Below are 15332 nucleotides of genomic sequence, written 5' to 3'. Positions count from 1 at the left end.
ATGAATAAGGATAGATCTGGTCCTCGAGTGAGATTCTAAATTGGAGAAAGGCCAATTTTGTGGAAATGAGAAAGGATCTAAGAAGAGTGGATTGGGATAAGTTGTTTTCTGGCAAGGATGTGTTCAGTAAGTGGAAGGCATTCACAGGTGAAATTTTGAGAGTGCAGAGTTTGCATGTTCCTGTCAGGATTAAAGGCAAAGTTAACAGGCATAGGGAACCTTGGTTTTCAAGGGATATTGGCGATTGGTTAAGAAGAAGAGAGAGGTGTATAGCAGGTATAGGCAACAAGGAGCAAATGAGGTACTTGTAGAGTATAGAAAATGTAAGAAAATACTAGAGAAGGAAATCAGGAAGCAAAAAGAAGACATGAGGTTGCTTTGGCAGATAATGTGAAGGTAAACCCGAAGGGTTTCTACAAGTATATTAAGAGTAAAAGGATAGTAAGGGACACAATTTGTCCCCTTGAAGATCAGAGTGGTTGTATATGTGTGGAGCCTCACGAGATGAGGGAGATCTTAAACAGTTTTTTTGCATCAGTATTTACTCAGGAAACTGGCATAGTGTATAAAGTAGGAAGGGAAACAAGCAGTAGTGTCATGGAACATATAGAGATTAAAGAGGAGGAGGTGCTTGCTGCCTTACAGCGAATAAAGGTTGATAAATCCCCGGGCCTGACATGATATTCCTTCGGAACTTGAGGGAGACTAGTATAGAAATTGCAGGGGCCCTGGCAGAAATATTTAAAATGTCCTTAGCCACGGGTGAGGTGCCGGAGGATTGGGGAGTAGCTCATGTTGTTCCGTTGTTTAAAAAAGGCTCCAAAAGTAAACCAGGTAATTACAGGCCAGTGAGCCTGATGTCAGTAGTAGGCAAATTATTGGAAGGTGTTCTGAGAGATCGGATATACAATTATTTGGACAGCCAACGGCTGATTAATGATAGTCAGCATCGCTTTGTGCATGGTAGGTCGTGTTTAACGAACCTTGTAGAGTTTTTCGAGGAGGTTACCAAGAAAGTAGATGAAGGACAGGCTGTGGATGTTGTCTACATGGACTTTAGTAAGGCCTTTGACAAGATCCCACAAGAGAGGTTAGTTCAGAAGGTTCGGACACTTGGTATCCATGGAGAGGTTATAAACTGGATTCGAAATTGGCTATGTGGGAGAAGACAGAGAGTAGTAGTGGATGATTGCTTCTCAGACTGGAGGTCTGTGACTAGTGGTGTGCCTCAGGGATCTGTGCTGGGACCATTGTTGTTTGTTGTCGATATCAATGATTTGGATGATAATGTGGTAAATTGGATCAGCAAATTTGCTGATGACACTAAGATTGGAGGCGTTGTGGACAGCGAGGAAGGCTTTCAAAGCTTGCAGAGAGATCTGGACCAACTGGAAAAATGGGCCAGAAAATGGCAGATGGAATTTAATGCGGAAAAGTGTGAGGTGTTGCATTTTGGAAGGACAAACCAAGGTAGGACATACACAGTAAATGGTAGGACACTGAGGAGTGTGGAGAAACAAAGGGATCTGGGAGTTCAGATACATAATTCCCTGAAAGTGGAGTCACAGGTAGACAGGGTTGTAAAGAAAGCTTTTGGCATACTGGCCTTCATAAATCAAAGTATTGAGTATAGGAGTTGGGATGTTATGGTGGGGTTGTATAAGACATTGGTGAGGCCAACTTGTGTGTAGTTCTGGTCGCCTAACTACAGGAAGGATATCAGTAAGATTGAAAGAGTGCAGAGAAGATTTACTAGGATGTTGCCGAGTCTTAATGAGTTGAGTTACAGGGCAAGATTAAACAGGTTAGGACTTTATTCCTTGCAGCGTAGAAGAATGCGGGGAGATTTGATAGAAGTTTACAAAATTATGAGGGGTATAGACAGAGTAAATGCGAATAGGCTCTTTCCACTTAGATTATGAGAGATAAACACGAGAGGACATGGTTTTAGGGTGAAAGGGGAAAGGTTTAGGGGGAACATTAAGGGGAACTTCTTCACTCAGAGTGGTGAGAGTGTGGAACAAGATACCATCTGACATGGTAAATGCGGGCTCACTCTTAAGTTTTAAGAATAAATTGGATAGATACATGGATGGGAGAGGTCTGGAGAGTTATGGACTAGGTGCAGGTCAATGGGACTAGTGGAATAATATTTCGGCACAGACTAGAAGGGCCGAATGGCCTGTTTTCTGTGCTGTAGTGTTCTATGGTTCAAGTCCCACTTGATGGCCACGAAAGATGCATTCATAATGTGGCCAAACAGATTGATTATCAGCCTGTAAATCCTTCCAATATTCTTGATGGCAGGTGCTAAAAGTGGGAGAGTTTTCTGGTCAGCCATACCACTGCAGCACTTTTCCAAGCATAATCATGGACCATGGTCGCCAACATCCTCATGGGCATGGTTACTGAAGGAGGAGGAGTGGTCACTACGCTTGAGAAAGAAAGTAATTTGTTGTGTGTATCAATTCGAGACATTTTGGGCTGAAAACATAAAGGCAAGTTTGATTGTCAATACTGGTATGACAACCATCTTTTGACACCAAGAGCAGTCTTTACATATGTAATCTGACCACTAGCGAAGTTGGGAATTGAGCTCTCAAATGAGCTACAGGTTGTAATATAATCTCAGTTCAGGTGGTGTGAACAAATAGCTCCACCCTGCATCTCATGGTTTGAGATGGCCTGCAACTTTTTTGTAACATGCTGTCAGCCAACTATTGATCTGTCTGTAATCTTGGTCTTGATGCTTTATGCTGCTGTACAGGTGACTGCCATAATGTAGTTACAAAATCCTGTTGACTGCATCATATCTCAAGCATTCTAAATCTAATCCAACTTTCTCTAGACTTGCTTGAAATCTATACGATTTTTAAAATTAATAAATGATTTATAAATAATTGTATCTTGTTTTCCATTCGCACAGTGCAAAGTGGGCATGCTTCTTTGCTTGTGGTTTTGATGTCTATGTATTAATTTCTGTAAACCTGAACAAACGGGTACTTGGTGAGAAGAACAGACTTTTCCTACAGACTCTTTCATGACCTCAGTGATGCCCCATAGCACTTTGCAGCCAATGAGTAATTTTTGAAAAGTTGTAACTGTTGTAATGAAGGAAACATGGAAACCAGTTTATGCAGCTCAAGATCCCACAAATAGCAATATGATAATGACATGATTTTTTTTTTATGAATGGTTGAGGGATAAATATTGACCAGGACACTGGGAACACTCCACTACTCTTCTTCAGTTTGCACCATAAGATCTTTTAGTTCCACATGAGAGGGCAGGAAGGGCCTTGATTTAATGTCTCATCCAAAAGACAGCATATCTGACAATACAGCATTTCCTCAGTACTGCCTCAAAGTGTTAGCCTGTATTATGTTCTCAAGCCTAAGGAGTGGGACTTGAACCCACAATCTCTGAATCAATCTTCTGAAGCTACCAGTGATTTGGATTGTCTTGAGCTAACCTGGACTACGTGTGTTCGATTCATTTGATTGGGCCTCTGGACAGTCAAGATTTTTCACTGACTCTTGAATACTCTGTTAAGTAGGAAACATTGCAGCAAATTTATAATTCTCAATTGCAATCTAGGCTGATGCTTAAGAGGACTAAGGAGCTGTCAGTGGTACCATCTTTCAGATGAGGTGTGAAATCATGGACCTTATCTGCCTGTTCCCATAGAACTATTGAAAGAAAAGAAGGAAGCTCTCTCAGTATTCCAGTCAATATTCCTCCATCAACCAACACAACCAATAAAAGACTAATTAACTGGCAACTGCATCTCATTTATTGCTTGTAGGACCTTGCTGTATGATTCTGTGTTCATGCATCAAACAACAGTCAATGCATTTCAAAAGTAATTAATTAACTGTGAAATACTTTGAGTTGCCTGAAGGACGTAATATATTATATAAATACAAATTTGCTCCTCCTTTGTAATATATTTGCATTCCTGTCTATGGGCATTGTGCATCAGGATTCAACATAAATTTGTATCCTTATATTGATGGTAGAATAAAAACTTGACAAGGATAATTTTTTTTAAAAATGTGGTTGCATGGATGACTGGAAATAATTAATTGGGTTATTCTATCACATTTGTTCTGTTTAAATTAGGTCTGAAAACAGAGCTCAACCAGGAAATGCCTCAAATAACTCAGCTAAGGAAGGGGTGAGTAGTGGTTCCTGAATTTCACTGTATGAGCAACAATCCAGTTCAGTTGTTGCTGCAGATCTTAGTCTGGTGGTTAAATGGTGTTAGAATCTCTGTAGCGATTTACAGAAAGATATTCGAAGTTCCAGTGATTGACTGGAAGGATCACATGACAAGATGTAAAGTTTTAAGACTTTTATTGGAATAAACAAACTAAAAGCACGTTGTCTAAACACAATCAGTAAGCAACTTATAGTTTAAACTACAGAAAAGATTCCCCCATTTAATGTTTAAGGTTTAACCACAAACCACCGTCCCCCCCACCCCCAGCTATGATTATACTTTACTGTCCTTCAAGTGGACACTTCATTCTCCAGGAACCAGTCCAAAGCTGTTCTCAGCTCCCTTTTTCTTTTCCTGCCGGATACGTTTACTCCCCGAACTGAATTTCATAGTGAGGGATGAATAGGAGATCCCTCACTGGAACGAAAGCTAGATGAATCTTCCAGCTTTGTTTAAACCCTCTTCAGTCCGAGCATGAGCTCCCGCTCACCTCTTTCATGGTGAACAACAGAGATTTGCAGGCCCTTTATCTCTTGGATTCTTGCAGAATGATCTGTGATTTTTTTTTTGGCAAACCTGCAACCTAATCCTGCAATGGCTTCCAAGGACCCTTTCTCTCTCAAACACATCTCCATGGCATTTTGAATCACATGGGCCTTGTATCCAGGTAGAAATGCTAGTTAGCTATCTAGACCCCCAATTCCATTCTGTCTTGGAATTAAATAGACAGTTTAAAGTAGAACTGTTGACAAAACTGGACATTCTGAATAGCTCACTGGGACCTGGAGACTAACGGTCTATCCACTGCCAACACAGCTGCTTGGGTCATTGTTTGCGGGTGTGATTTCTTGCACCTTCTCCCCAATAAAACCACCTGTGTCCCCTTTTAACCTTCAACAACCAGGACACTCAGGTTTCTTGTTAGCAGAATTGACAGCAGGTCCTGTGACCCACTTCATTCCTCCATCTTACCTTAAATTCAAGACACAGTCCCAAAATCATAACAATCTTAGAAACTTTGTATTTGTAACAATGGCTAAAAGCTATTGTTAATTCCTGCCTTGGAACAGCAGTAGTGTTCTGAGGTGAGGAGTAAGGCTAGCCTAGTTAATGTTCGTTTCCATCTGTTTGCTTCCCCATTCAATTCCTGCTTCTGTGAATAGGGCTCTGTTTGATAAATGCCCCCAAGTGCAGAGGAGGTTCACGAGAATGATCCCAGGAATTAAAGGCTTAACATATGAGGAATGTTTGAGGACGCTGGGTCTATACTCGACGGAGTTTAGAAGGATGAGGGGGGTTCTGATTGAAACTTACAGAATACTGAAAGGCCTGGATAGAGTGGACGTAGGGAAGATGTTTCCATTAGTAGGAGAGACTAGGACCCAAGGGCACAGCCTCAGAATAAAGGGAAGACCTTTTAGAAGTGAGATGAGGAGAAACTTCTTTAGCCAGAGAGTGGTGACTCTATGGAATTCATTGCTACAGAAGGCTGTGGAGGCCAAGTCATTGAGTATATTTAAGACCGAGATAGATAAGTTCTTGATTGGTAAGGGGATCAAAGGTTACGGGGAGAAGGCAGGAGAATGAGGTTGAGAAACTTATCAGCCATGATTGAATGGTGGAGCAGACTCGATGGCCTAATTTCTGCTCCTATGTCTTATGGTCTTGCACTTTTCCTTGTTATTAGTTAGCAGTTGAGCTAATAGCTGGGCGCCACAGTGTCTAGGTATGGGTGATTCTGTCAGACAGGCTGTGGACTTTATCCCTCTGCCCCATTATTTTTTTTGGTTTCATGTTACTGCTTCAAATTTACGTAACTGCACCAATGGATGTTGCACCACTTAGGAATTATTTTCCACCCAGAACAAGCTGCACAATATATGAACAACAGATATTGGGGGGTTAAATTGGGTGAAGTAGCTCCTGCTTCCACGACTTCCATGGCATCCAAAATGGTGGGCAGCAATCATGCACACACTTCTGCTGGAGGTACAATACCAGTCAAGGCATCCTTTATCTATCTCTTAAGCAGGCATTAGACCCTTTGCATATCCAAGTAAGGAGCTTAATGTCTGCTTCAGGCCTCCTCTCCAATATTGTTTATCCTTATGCTGCCAACACTGCCCCCTCAGCGAAAATCAATCCTAAACATCAGGTGAATAAAAACTCATATCTGCCACAGTCATGATTCTGATCACTGGCACTCTCTGTTACCAACCCTAAGGCCTGCACTGCTGACTCTGAGGGTGTCAACCCTTCCTGACCTCTATGCTCTCAAGTCCAACTACTTAACTGTGTGTGGCTCAAACTTGAAGCGCTTAACCTGTGCTGCCTCCTCCCACAGCACTGGCTTAATTAAATATTTAATTTGGGCCAATATTTGGGCCTCCCAAGATCTCACTTTTTGGGAACAGAATATTAACCCTACAACAAAGGGACAGCAAAAAATTAGCACTCGTGAATTAACCAACATTGCAATTAAAAAGCCATTACTGCATAGATACTTTATTTAAGGCTATCCTACTCCTGGCAAGGAGGACAAGACGAAGCTAGTCTTTGCCAGGCCACAGGGTCAAGATTTAGAACTGTTGGCTACAACTTTTTAGACATGGCAGTAATAATTTTTTATTCTCAATATCCCAGGTCAACTTACTGCCAAGTCAACAGGTAATTGATATTATTGAAACTTCAGGGATAAATATTCCTTTTGAGCTGGTGTTCTGTCTCTGCTTTTGTGAAATGTTCTGGGAGTAATATTGTGTTTTCTCTTGAATAAAAACTCACAAAGCTCCACCGTGTTTTGTGCACGATTGAAAGCCTGTTTCAAAATCAGCTGCGGAAAAGGAGACTGAAACTAAACTACTTTTATTTAACTTGAAACAGCTCTGGCTGATGTAAAGATCTTGTGAAACTAAATATTGACTGGTAATTATAACTTTCGTTAAATATAATTACTCACAACTTGGCTTTTGGGAATATTGAGGCCATGTGCTGCTAAAAGATAATTGATTATTAATGACCAACAAATGCTGATGAAACACACACATCCAAGGAGCTTTGTGCAGTCAAAACTTTGATTCTAGTTCTGCATGCAGCATAATGACTTAAGGGAGCTGCGCTGACTCCAGTCTCCTGAATAAATGCATTGAATATGCAATGAGTCAGTTATAAATGAACATTCATAGCCACAATATTTCTTTGACCTGTGTATAATTCTACTTCTTGCCATGTGTAGACAGTGTTTTTCTGATCAGAGAGTAGTGCAAAAGCAAATAGCTTTGGCAAGATAAAGGGAACTTTGGAATGAGGCTCACAAGAGGAAACCTGGCTTTATGATATAGCCTCTTTATTTACTGCTTCCACAATCACATTTTAAATCTATCTGTTAAAGGAGTATACTATTTTCACCCCTTCCTCCACTCCTGTTACATCCATTTAAAACTTGAATTATTTTTGTCAGTCAGTGACTGCTGAGAGCATGGTTTTGTTTTATGCTTGGGAGTTCATTCAACAGATGAATAATCTGTACAGATAAAATAGCAGCTACCTTACCTACCTGAAAGCTGCATTTATTGATGTTTCAAGACCTGCCTGTTGTTAAGGTCAATAATACTTCCAACTGTATTATTAACATTTACATTTTCAACAATTTATTTTTTTAAATGCATTATGGCTTTTTGAATGACTCATTTGACTGAAGACTTGATCCCTGGCCTGTGCAGAATGGGTTGATTTCAACTTGGGAATTGTACTGATAAAGTTAACTTGAATTCATCTGGCGTAAGTAAGGAAAAATCTGCTTGGGTTTCCTGCTAAGGATGGTCATCTTGTGATCCTGTGCTGGGAAATCTGCATGTATGGATTCTCTTCATCATGAAGTAACCTGGGCAGCACTTCCAGTCTTCATCATGAGTTCCCATGTTATGGCCCATTGGGTTATGTGAATCCCTAAACCCTATTTATCCAACCTATGACGTCCAGATGCAATTCTGTTCTATTGGCAGTTAAACATTTTATTTCCTGGTTTATCCCATTGGAACGTTGCGATTCAGGTTTGCTTCGTTCATGGAAAGGTCTTGAATCACAATGCTAAGAAACATTGAGATATTTGCATATTAATGCAAACATGGATTTACAGAGCATGATAATATGCAACAAAGTGACTCACAATAACAATGGCCCAGGTCTATCAGTCAGTATCGGAGAGGGTTCAACCGATGCTGACTGCAATTTAATCTGCCCATTTCGCATTTTACACTGGAGCCTTTGCATCTTCCAATGCCTGCTCCAGCAGGCATGCAGGGGTGAATGGAATCGGGCAGCCAGCTGTCAAGTATAATTCCATTGCAGCCTGCTCCCATTTTGTGTTATGAACTGAAGGTGCACCCCTTAAAGTCTGTCTCTAGTTAATTGACATACATTGTTTTAAATATAGCTGTAAACCCCAACACTGCACAATCAGCCCTCATTGACAGTGCTAACCACCCCCATCCTTGATGATGCTAAAACCCTTCCCTCATCACCCCATCACTGCCCAACAATGCACAACCCCCAACAATGTTCACTCTCCTCACTGTCCAAGAATGCTCAACCCCCAGCAATACCCAGCTCCCCTCACTCCCAACAACATGCAACCCCTTTTCATTCCCTGACAATATTCAGTTCCCACCACTTCCTGCCAACAATGCTGACTCTTAGGACATTAGTCAGACAGGAGCCAGGGATTCTGGCACATGAGTCAGGTGATGGGGGTGTGGGAGGTGTTGAGCACTGTCTGGAAGAAGGAGGGTGAACATTGTTGGGGCTGGGTGTGAGCGTTGATGGGAGGGGGTGTTATCATTGTCAGGGTAGGGGGGGGGCGGTGGTGGTGCAGTGGGTTCATGTTAGATGGGACGGTGAACATAGTTGGTGATGCGTGCGGTGGATGAACATTGTCAGGCGTGGGGTGAACGTTGTTGAAAATGCGAATATTGCCAGGAGTGGGGTGGGTGGTGGGGTGCTTTAACATTCCAACTAAATTACTTGGAATTACATTCTCTTCATACCTGCTACAAAAAGCTTCAAGTAAAACCATGTAAAAACCAGGGTAAGTACAGAGCAAAAAGCCCAAGTTTTGTGGTTATGGCTATCTGATCCCACTGTCAGAGGAACCACAGAGCAATCCAGACAGGGTAAAACTGGCAATTAGAAGTATAAACTTCCCGCGTAAATATTGTGAATGTGCGCATGTCAGGACTTCCTCAGGGTCCTGATGTGCATCAGTGATGTAGTTTGTGTCCAAGATCTCTCCCTACACCAGAAGATTTGGGCCAATAAGTCAGATGCTCCTGACCTAAGCTTATGCATGAAGAATGAACACTTGGCTAACTAATGGAAGGCTGACTGATTTTGAAACTATACCTCAGCTGGAGTTTAGAGGGTAGCTTCATGACTCATTTGGATGCAGTACATGGAGGGAAATCAGACCGGCTTGATCACTTGCACATGATTTCTCTCTGCTCTGTGACCAGCTGTTGTTTTTAGCCCATGCATGAATGATGAAAATCTACTCCAATGCTCGAAGAGAAGGGTTAAAAAGGAGAGAAAATATGTGCAACAAAAAACCATCACATGTTAATAATTAAGATGTAATTTCATTTTTTAAAACCAGGTGTAGTGGTGATAACATCCCTTTCAAATTTCCTGGAATTTTACCAAACGTTTTTCTTTGATATCCATTAAACTGTTATCTCTGTTTGACCTTAAATGCCAACAAATTTTCAAATGAGAATTGTATAACATTGGTCTGAGAAAATGACTTGCATTTATAGAATGCCTTTCACAACCGCAGGACATCCCAAAGTGCTTTGCAACCAATGGAGTACTTTTGAAGTACCTGTAATGTAGGCATATGCAATAGCCAATTTGCACAATAGCCAAAAAACAGCAATGTGATAATGATCAGTTAATCTGTTTTGTGGTGTTGATTGAGGGATGGATGTTGGCAAGAACGCCCCTGCTCTTCTTCGAAATAGTGCCCATGGGATCTTGTACATCCACCTGAAAGCGCAGAAGGGGCTTTGGTTTAACATCTCAACTGAAAGACGTCATTTCTGCAATTTGCCTTGTTCATTGTGAGGTCTGTTCTCACAGAATCACACAGTGCAGAAGAGGCCCTTTGGCCTATCGAGTCTGCACTGACACGAGAAACACCTGACCTACCTACCTAATCCTATTTACCAGCACTTGGCCCATAGCTTTGAATGTTATGACGTCCCAAGTGCTCATCCAGGTACTTTTTAAAGGATGTGAGGCAACCCACCTCCACCACCCTCCCAGGCAGCACATTCCAGACTGTCACCACCCTCTGGGTAAAAAAGTTTTTCCTCACATCCCCCCCTAAACCTCCTGCTCCTCACCTTGAACTTATGCCCCCTCGTGACTGACCCTTCAACTAAGGGGAACAGCTGCTCTCTATCCACCCTGTCCATGCCCCTCATAATCTTGTACACCTCGATCAGGTCGCCCCTCAGTCTTCTCTGCTCCAATGAAAACAACCTAAGTCTATCCAACCTCTCTTCATAACTTAAATGTTTCATCCCAGGCAACATCCTGGTGAATCTCCTCGGCACCCCCTCCAGTGCAATCACATCCTTCCTATAATGTGGGGACCAGAACTGCACACAGTACTCCAGCTGTGGCCTCACCAAGGTTCTATACAACTCCAACATGACCTCCCTACTTTTGTAATCTATGCCTCGATTGATAAAGTCAAGTGTCCCATAGGCCTTTTTCACCATCCCACTAACATGCCCCTCCGCCTTCAGAGATCTATGGACACAAATACGCCAAGGTCCCTTTGTTCCTCAGAACTTCATTGAATACTTCCTTGTCAAATGACTCCTTCCAAAGTGTATCACCTCTCACTTTTCAGGGTTAAATTTCCATCTGCCACTTATCTGCCCATTTGGCCATCCCGTCTATATCTTCCTTGGAAGATAGCCCAAGACACTCAACCTCACTGTTAACCACCCAGCCAATCTTTGTGTCATCCGCAAACTTACTAATCCTAGCCCCAAATAGTCATCTATTTCATTTATATAAATGACAAATAAGCACAGATCCCTGTGGTACGCCACTTGACACAGGCTTCCGGTCACTAAAGCAGACTTCTGTCATCACCCTCTGTCTCCTACAACTAAGCCAATTTTGAATCCACCTTATCAAATTACCCTGTATCCCATGTGCATTTGCCTTCTTTATAAGTCTCCCATGTGGGACCTTGTCAAAGGCTTTGCTGAAATCCATATAAACTACATCAACTGGACTACCCTCATCGACACACCTGGTCACCTCCTCAAAAAATTCAATCAAATTTGTTAGGCATGACCTCCCTCTGACAAAGCCATGCTGACTATCCCCGATCAAACCTTGCCTCTCCAAGTGGAGATAGATTCTCTCCTTCAGAATTTTCTCCAATAGTTTCCCTACCACTGAGGTGAGACTCACTGTTCGGTGGTTATCTCTACAACCCTTCTTAAATAGCAGAACCACATTAGCTATTCTCCAGTCCTCTGGCACCTCCCCCGTGGCCAGAGAGGAATTAAAAATTTGGGTCAGAGACCCTGCGATCTCCTCCCTTGCCTCCCTCAGCAGTCTGGGACACAAATCATCTGGACCTGGAGATTTGTCCACTTTTAAGCCTGCCAACACCTCCAATACCTTGTCACTCCCTATATCAATTTGCTCAAGAACCTCGCAGTCTCTCTCCCTGAGTTCCATACCTTGATCCTCATTCTCGGGTGAAGACGGATGTGAAGTATTCGTTCAACACTCTACCGATGTCCTCTGGCTCCACCCATAGATTGCCCCTTTGGTCCCTAATCAGCCCTACTCTTTCCCTGGTTATCCTCTTCCCATTGATATACTTATAGAAAATCTTGGGATTTTCCCTACTTCTACCAGCCAGAGCTTTCTCATATCCCTTTTTTGCTCTCCTAATTGCTTTCTTAAGCTCCACCCTGCACTTTCTGTACTCCACTAATGCCTCTGCTGATTTGCTTCCCTTGTACCTGCTAATAGCCTCTTTTTTTCCTTCTCATCGTATCCTGAATATCTCTGGTCATCCATGGTTCTCTGGGCTTGTTACTCCTTCCTATCACCCTAGAGGGAACGTGTTGAGCCTGTACCCTCCCCATTTCCTTTTTGAACGCCCCCCACTGCTTTTCCCCACAAGTAGCTGTTCCCATTCTACCTTGGCCAGATCCTGCCTTATTTTACTAAAATCCGCTCTCCCCCAGTCCAAAACATTTTTTGCAACTTGTCTATTTCTTTGCCCATAACAAGCTTAAATTTTACCATGTTGTGGTTGCTATCACTAAAATGCTCCCCCACCTCCACCTCAGCCACCTGACCAGCTTCATTCCCCAGAATTAGGTCCAGCACTGCGCCGTCCCTTGTTGGACCCTCTACAGATTGACCTAAAAAGTTCTCCTGTGCACATTTCAAGAAATCCACTCCATCCAAGCCCTTAACACTATATCTATCCCAATTAATGTTGGGAAAGATGAAATCACCTCATATAATTACCCTCCTGTGGTCAAGTAACTAACCTCCATCTAAGTTCTCCCTATAATTTGCAGCAGAGCTCAAACTGGGCAGTCAGCAAGGTGAGAATGTAAGTGTGCATTGTGTTATCCACATGGCACCACACACTGCTGCTGAATTGTGCACTGGCACACTACAATATCCACTGCCTGTTTGCTCCTAGCATTTATTTTTTAAAAACAAAAAAACTGCGGATGCTGGAAATCCAAAACAAAAACAGAATTACCTGGAAAAACTCAGCAGGTCTGGCAGCATCGGCGGAGAAGAAAAGAGTTGACGTTTCGAGTCCTCATGACCCTTCGACAGAACTTTATTTTTTATTCTGTTTGACAAGTAAATACTGCAGGACAATGAATTGTGTCTCCATGTGTGTGCTTTGCCCTCTTGTGGCAAGAAGCTGAAATAACTACAGCTATTTTGCATTTACAGGAAGAAGGTTACTGCACTCTTTTTCATATCCTCAAGATGGTGAAATTTCATATCTAATATATTTGTCAAATTAAATTCTGGAGGTCCACAATCAAGATTTTTTTAAACTTAAAAATCAAAGTGAAGGGTCAAGATCTAGAGTGCAGAGGACCACAAGTTAACAATACTTCTCTGTGTGAGGAGCTTTTGTTAATTTCATCAACATTGGAGGGAGTAATGCTTTCTCGCCAAACTGATTTTAGCTAAATCAATGTGGACATTCAGTGGTTGTGATTACTTTCTAAAATGTTGGAAAAGCTGGGGTGATTAGGTGATTTAAACTCGAGTAATATATTCCTTTAAGGATAGCAACAGCCGAAGATGGGAAATAATTTATTTCCATTATCTAAGCATGTGCAAATCATGATTAACATGGCTGATGTTTAGAAACTCACAATTAGAATGTCACAATTAGACATGGGCCACCTTTCGATGAGATGTTAAACCAAGGCTAGTCTAACTTTTCAGGCTAAAATAAAAGATCCCACAATACTATTTTTGTAAAGAGCAAAGAAGTTCCCTCCAGTGTCTTGGCCAATATTTATCCCCCAACTAACATAAGTAAAACAGATTATCTGGTCATTATCACAGTACTGTTTGTGGGAGCTTGTTGTCACAGTTGTTATTTGAGCACTATATTTTACAGTGCTTCACTGGTTGTTTGAGATACCCAGAGGTTGTGAAAGGTACTGTGTAAATCACATTATCATTATCACAAATCATTACGATGCAGAAAGAGGCCATTCGGCTCATTGTGTCTGCAACACCTCTCTGAGCATTAAAGCTCAGTACCATGCTCCTGCTTTTCCCAGTCACCCTGCACATTGTTTCTATTTAAATAATCATCCAAAGGCCCAATTGAATGCCTCGATTGAACCTGCCTCCACCACATTTCCAGGCAGTGCATTCCAGGCCTGAACCACTCATGTGAAAAGTCTTTTCCTCATTGCATTTGCTTCTTTTGCATCACTTGAAATCTGTGCCCTCTCATTCTCGATCCTTTTATGAACAGAAACAGTTCCTCCCTATCTACTCTGTCCAGCCCCCTCGTGATTTTGAACACATCAGTCAAATCTCCTCTCAGCCTTCTCCTCTCCAAGGAGAACAGTCCCAACTTCTCTGATCTGAAGTTTCTTATCCCTGAAGCCATTTTTGTAAACCTCTTCTGCACTCTTTCCAGTGTATTTGCATCCTTTCTAAAGTACAGAATTGTACATAATACTCCAGCTGAAGTCTAACTCGTGTTTTATACAAGTTCAGTATAACCTTCTTGCTCTTGTACTTTATGCCCCTATTAATAAAGCCTAGGATGCTGTACGCTTTATTAACTGCTCTCTCCACCTGTCCTGCCACCTTTAATGACTTATGCATATATACATCCAGATCCCTCTGCTCCTGCACACCCCTTAGAGTTGTACCCCTTATTTTATATTGTCTCTCCATGTTCTTCCTACCAAAATGAATAACCTCACACTTCTCTGCATTGCACTTAATCTGCCACCCATCTGCATATTCCACCAACTTGTCCATGTCCTTTTAAAGTTCTACACTGTCCTCACAGTTTACAATGCTTCCAAGTTTTGTATTATCCACAAATTTTGAAATTGTCCCCTGCACACCAAAATCTAGATCATTTAATATGGGTTACGAAAAGCAAGAGACTCAATACCAATCTCTGGGGAACTCCACTACAAACCTTCTTTCAGCTGGATAAATATCCACTAAGCATTATTCACTATTTCCTATTACTCAGCCAATTTTGTATCATGTTGCAACTGTCCCTTTTATTCCATGAACTATAACTTTTCTCACAAGTCTGTTGTGCAGCACTGTATTGAATACTTTTTGGAAGTCCATGTACATCACATGAACAGCATTATCCTCATCAACCCTCTCTGTTACCTCTTCAAAGAACTCCAAGTTAGTTAAACAGGATTTTCCCTTAAGAAATCCATGCTGGTTCTTCCTAATCAACCCATATTGTTTCCATATGACTATTAATTCTATCCCAAATAATTGTTTCTAGAAGCTTCCCTACCACCGAAGTTAAACTGAC

At 41.8% G+C, this 15332-nt stretch overlaps 1 protein-coding gene across 2 annotated transcripts in view; it reads left to right on the top strand.

The window, feature by feature from the left end:
• The window catches only part of LOC121289850 (disintegrin and metalloproteinase domain-containing protein 9-like), a 113361-nt gene that overhangs the window by 83513 nt on the left and 14516 nt on the right, over positions 1-15332 (top strand). The window contains exons 20-21 of one of the 2 annotated variants that reach the window (XM_041209757.1): positions 4123-4177; positions 6866-6889. In XM_041209757.1, the coding sequence (XP_041065691.1) occupies positions 4123-4177; positions 6866-6889 (79 nt within the window). The remainder of the gene's footprint in view (positions 1-4122; positions 4178-6865; positions 6890-15332) is intronic. The other variant, XM_041209758.1, reaches the window with a different exon arrangement.

This window comes from Carcharodon carcharias, chromosome 17 (genome assembly GCF_017639515.1).
Source record: "Carcharodon carcharias isolate sCarCar2 chromosome 17, sCarCar2.pri, whole genome shotgun sequence".
Taxonomy (NCBI): domain Eukaryota; kingdom Metazoa; phylum Chordata; class Chondrichthyes; order Lamniformes; family Lamnidae; genus Carcharodon; species Carcharodon carcharias.
The sequence above is the reverse complement of the archived record's forward strand: the minus strand, read 5'-3'. Positions and strand labels throughout refer to the sequence as shown.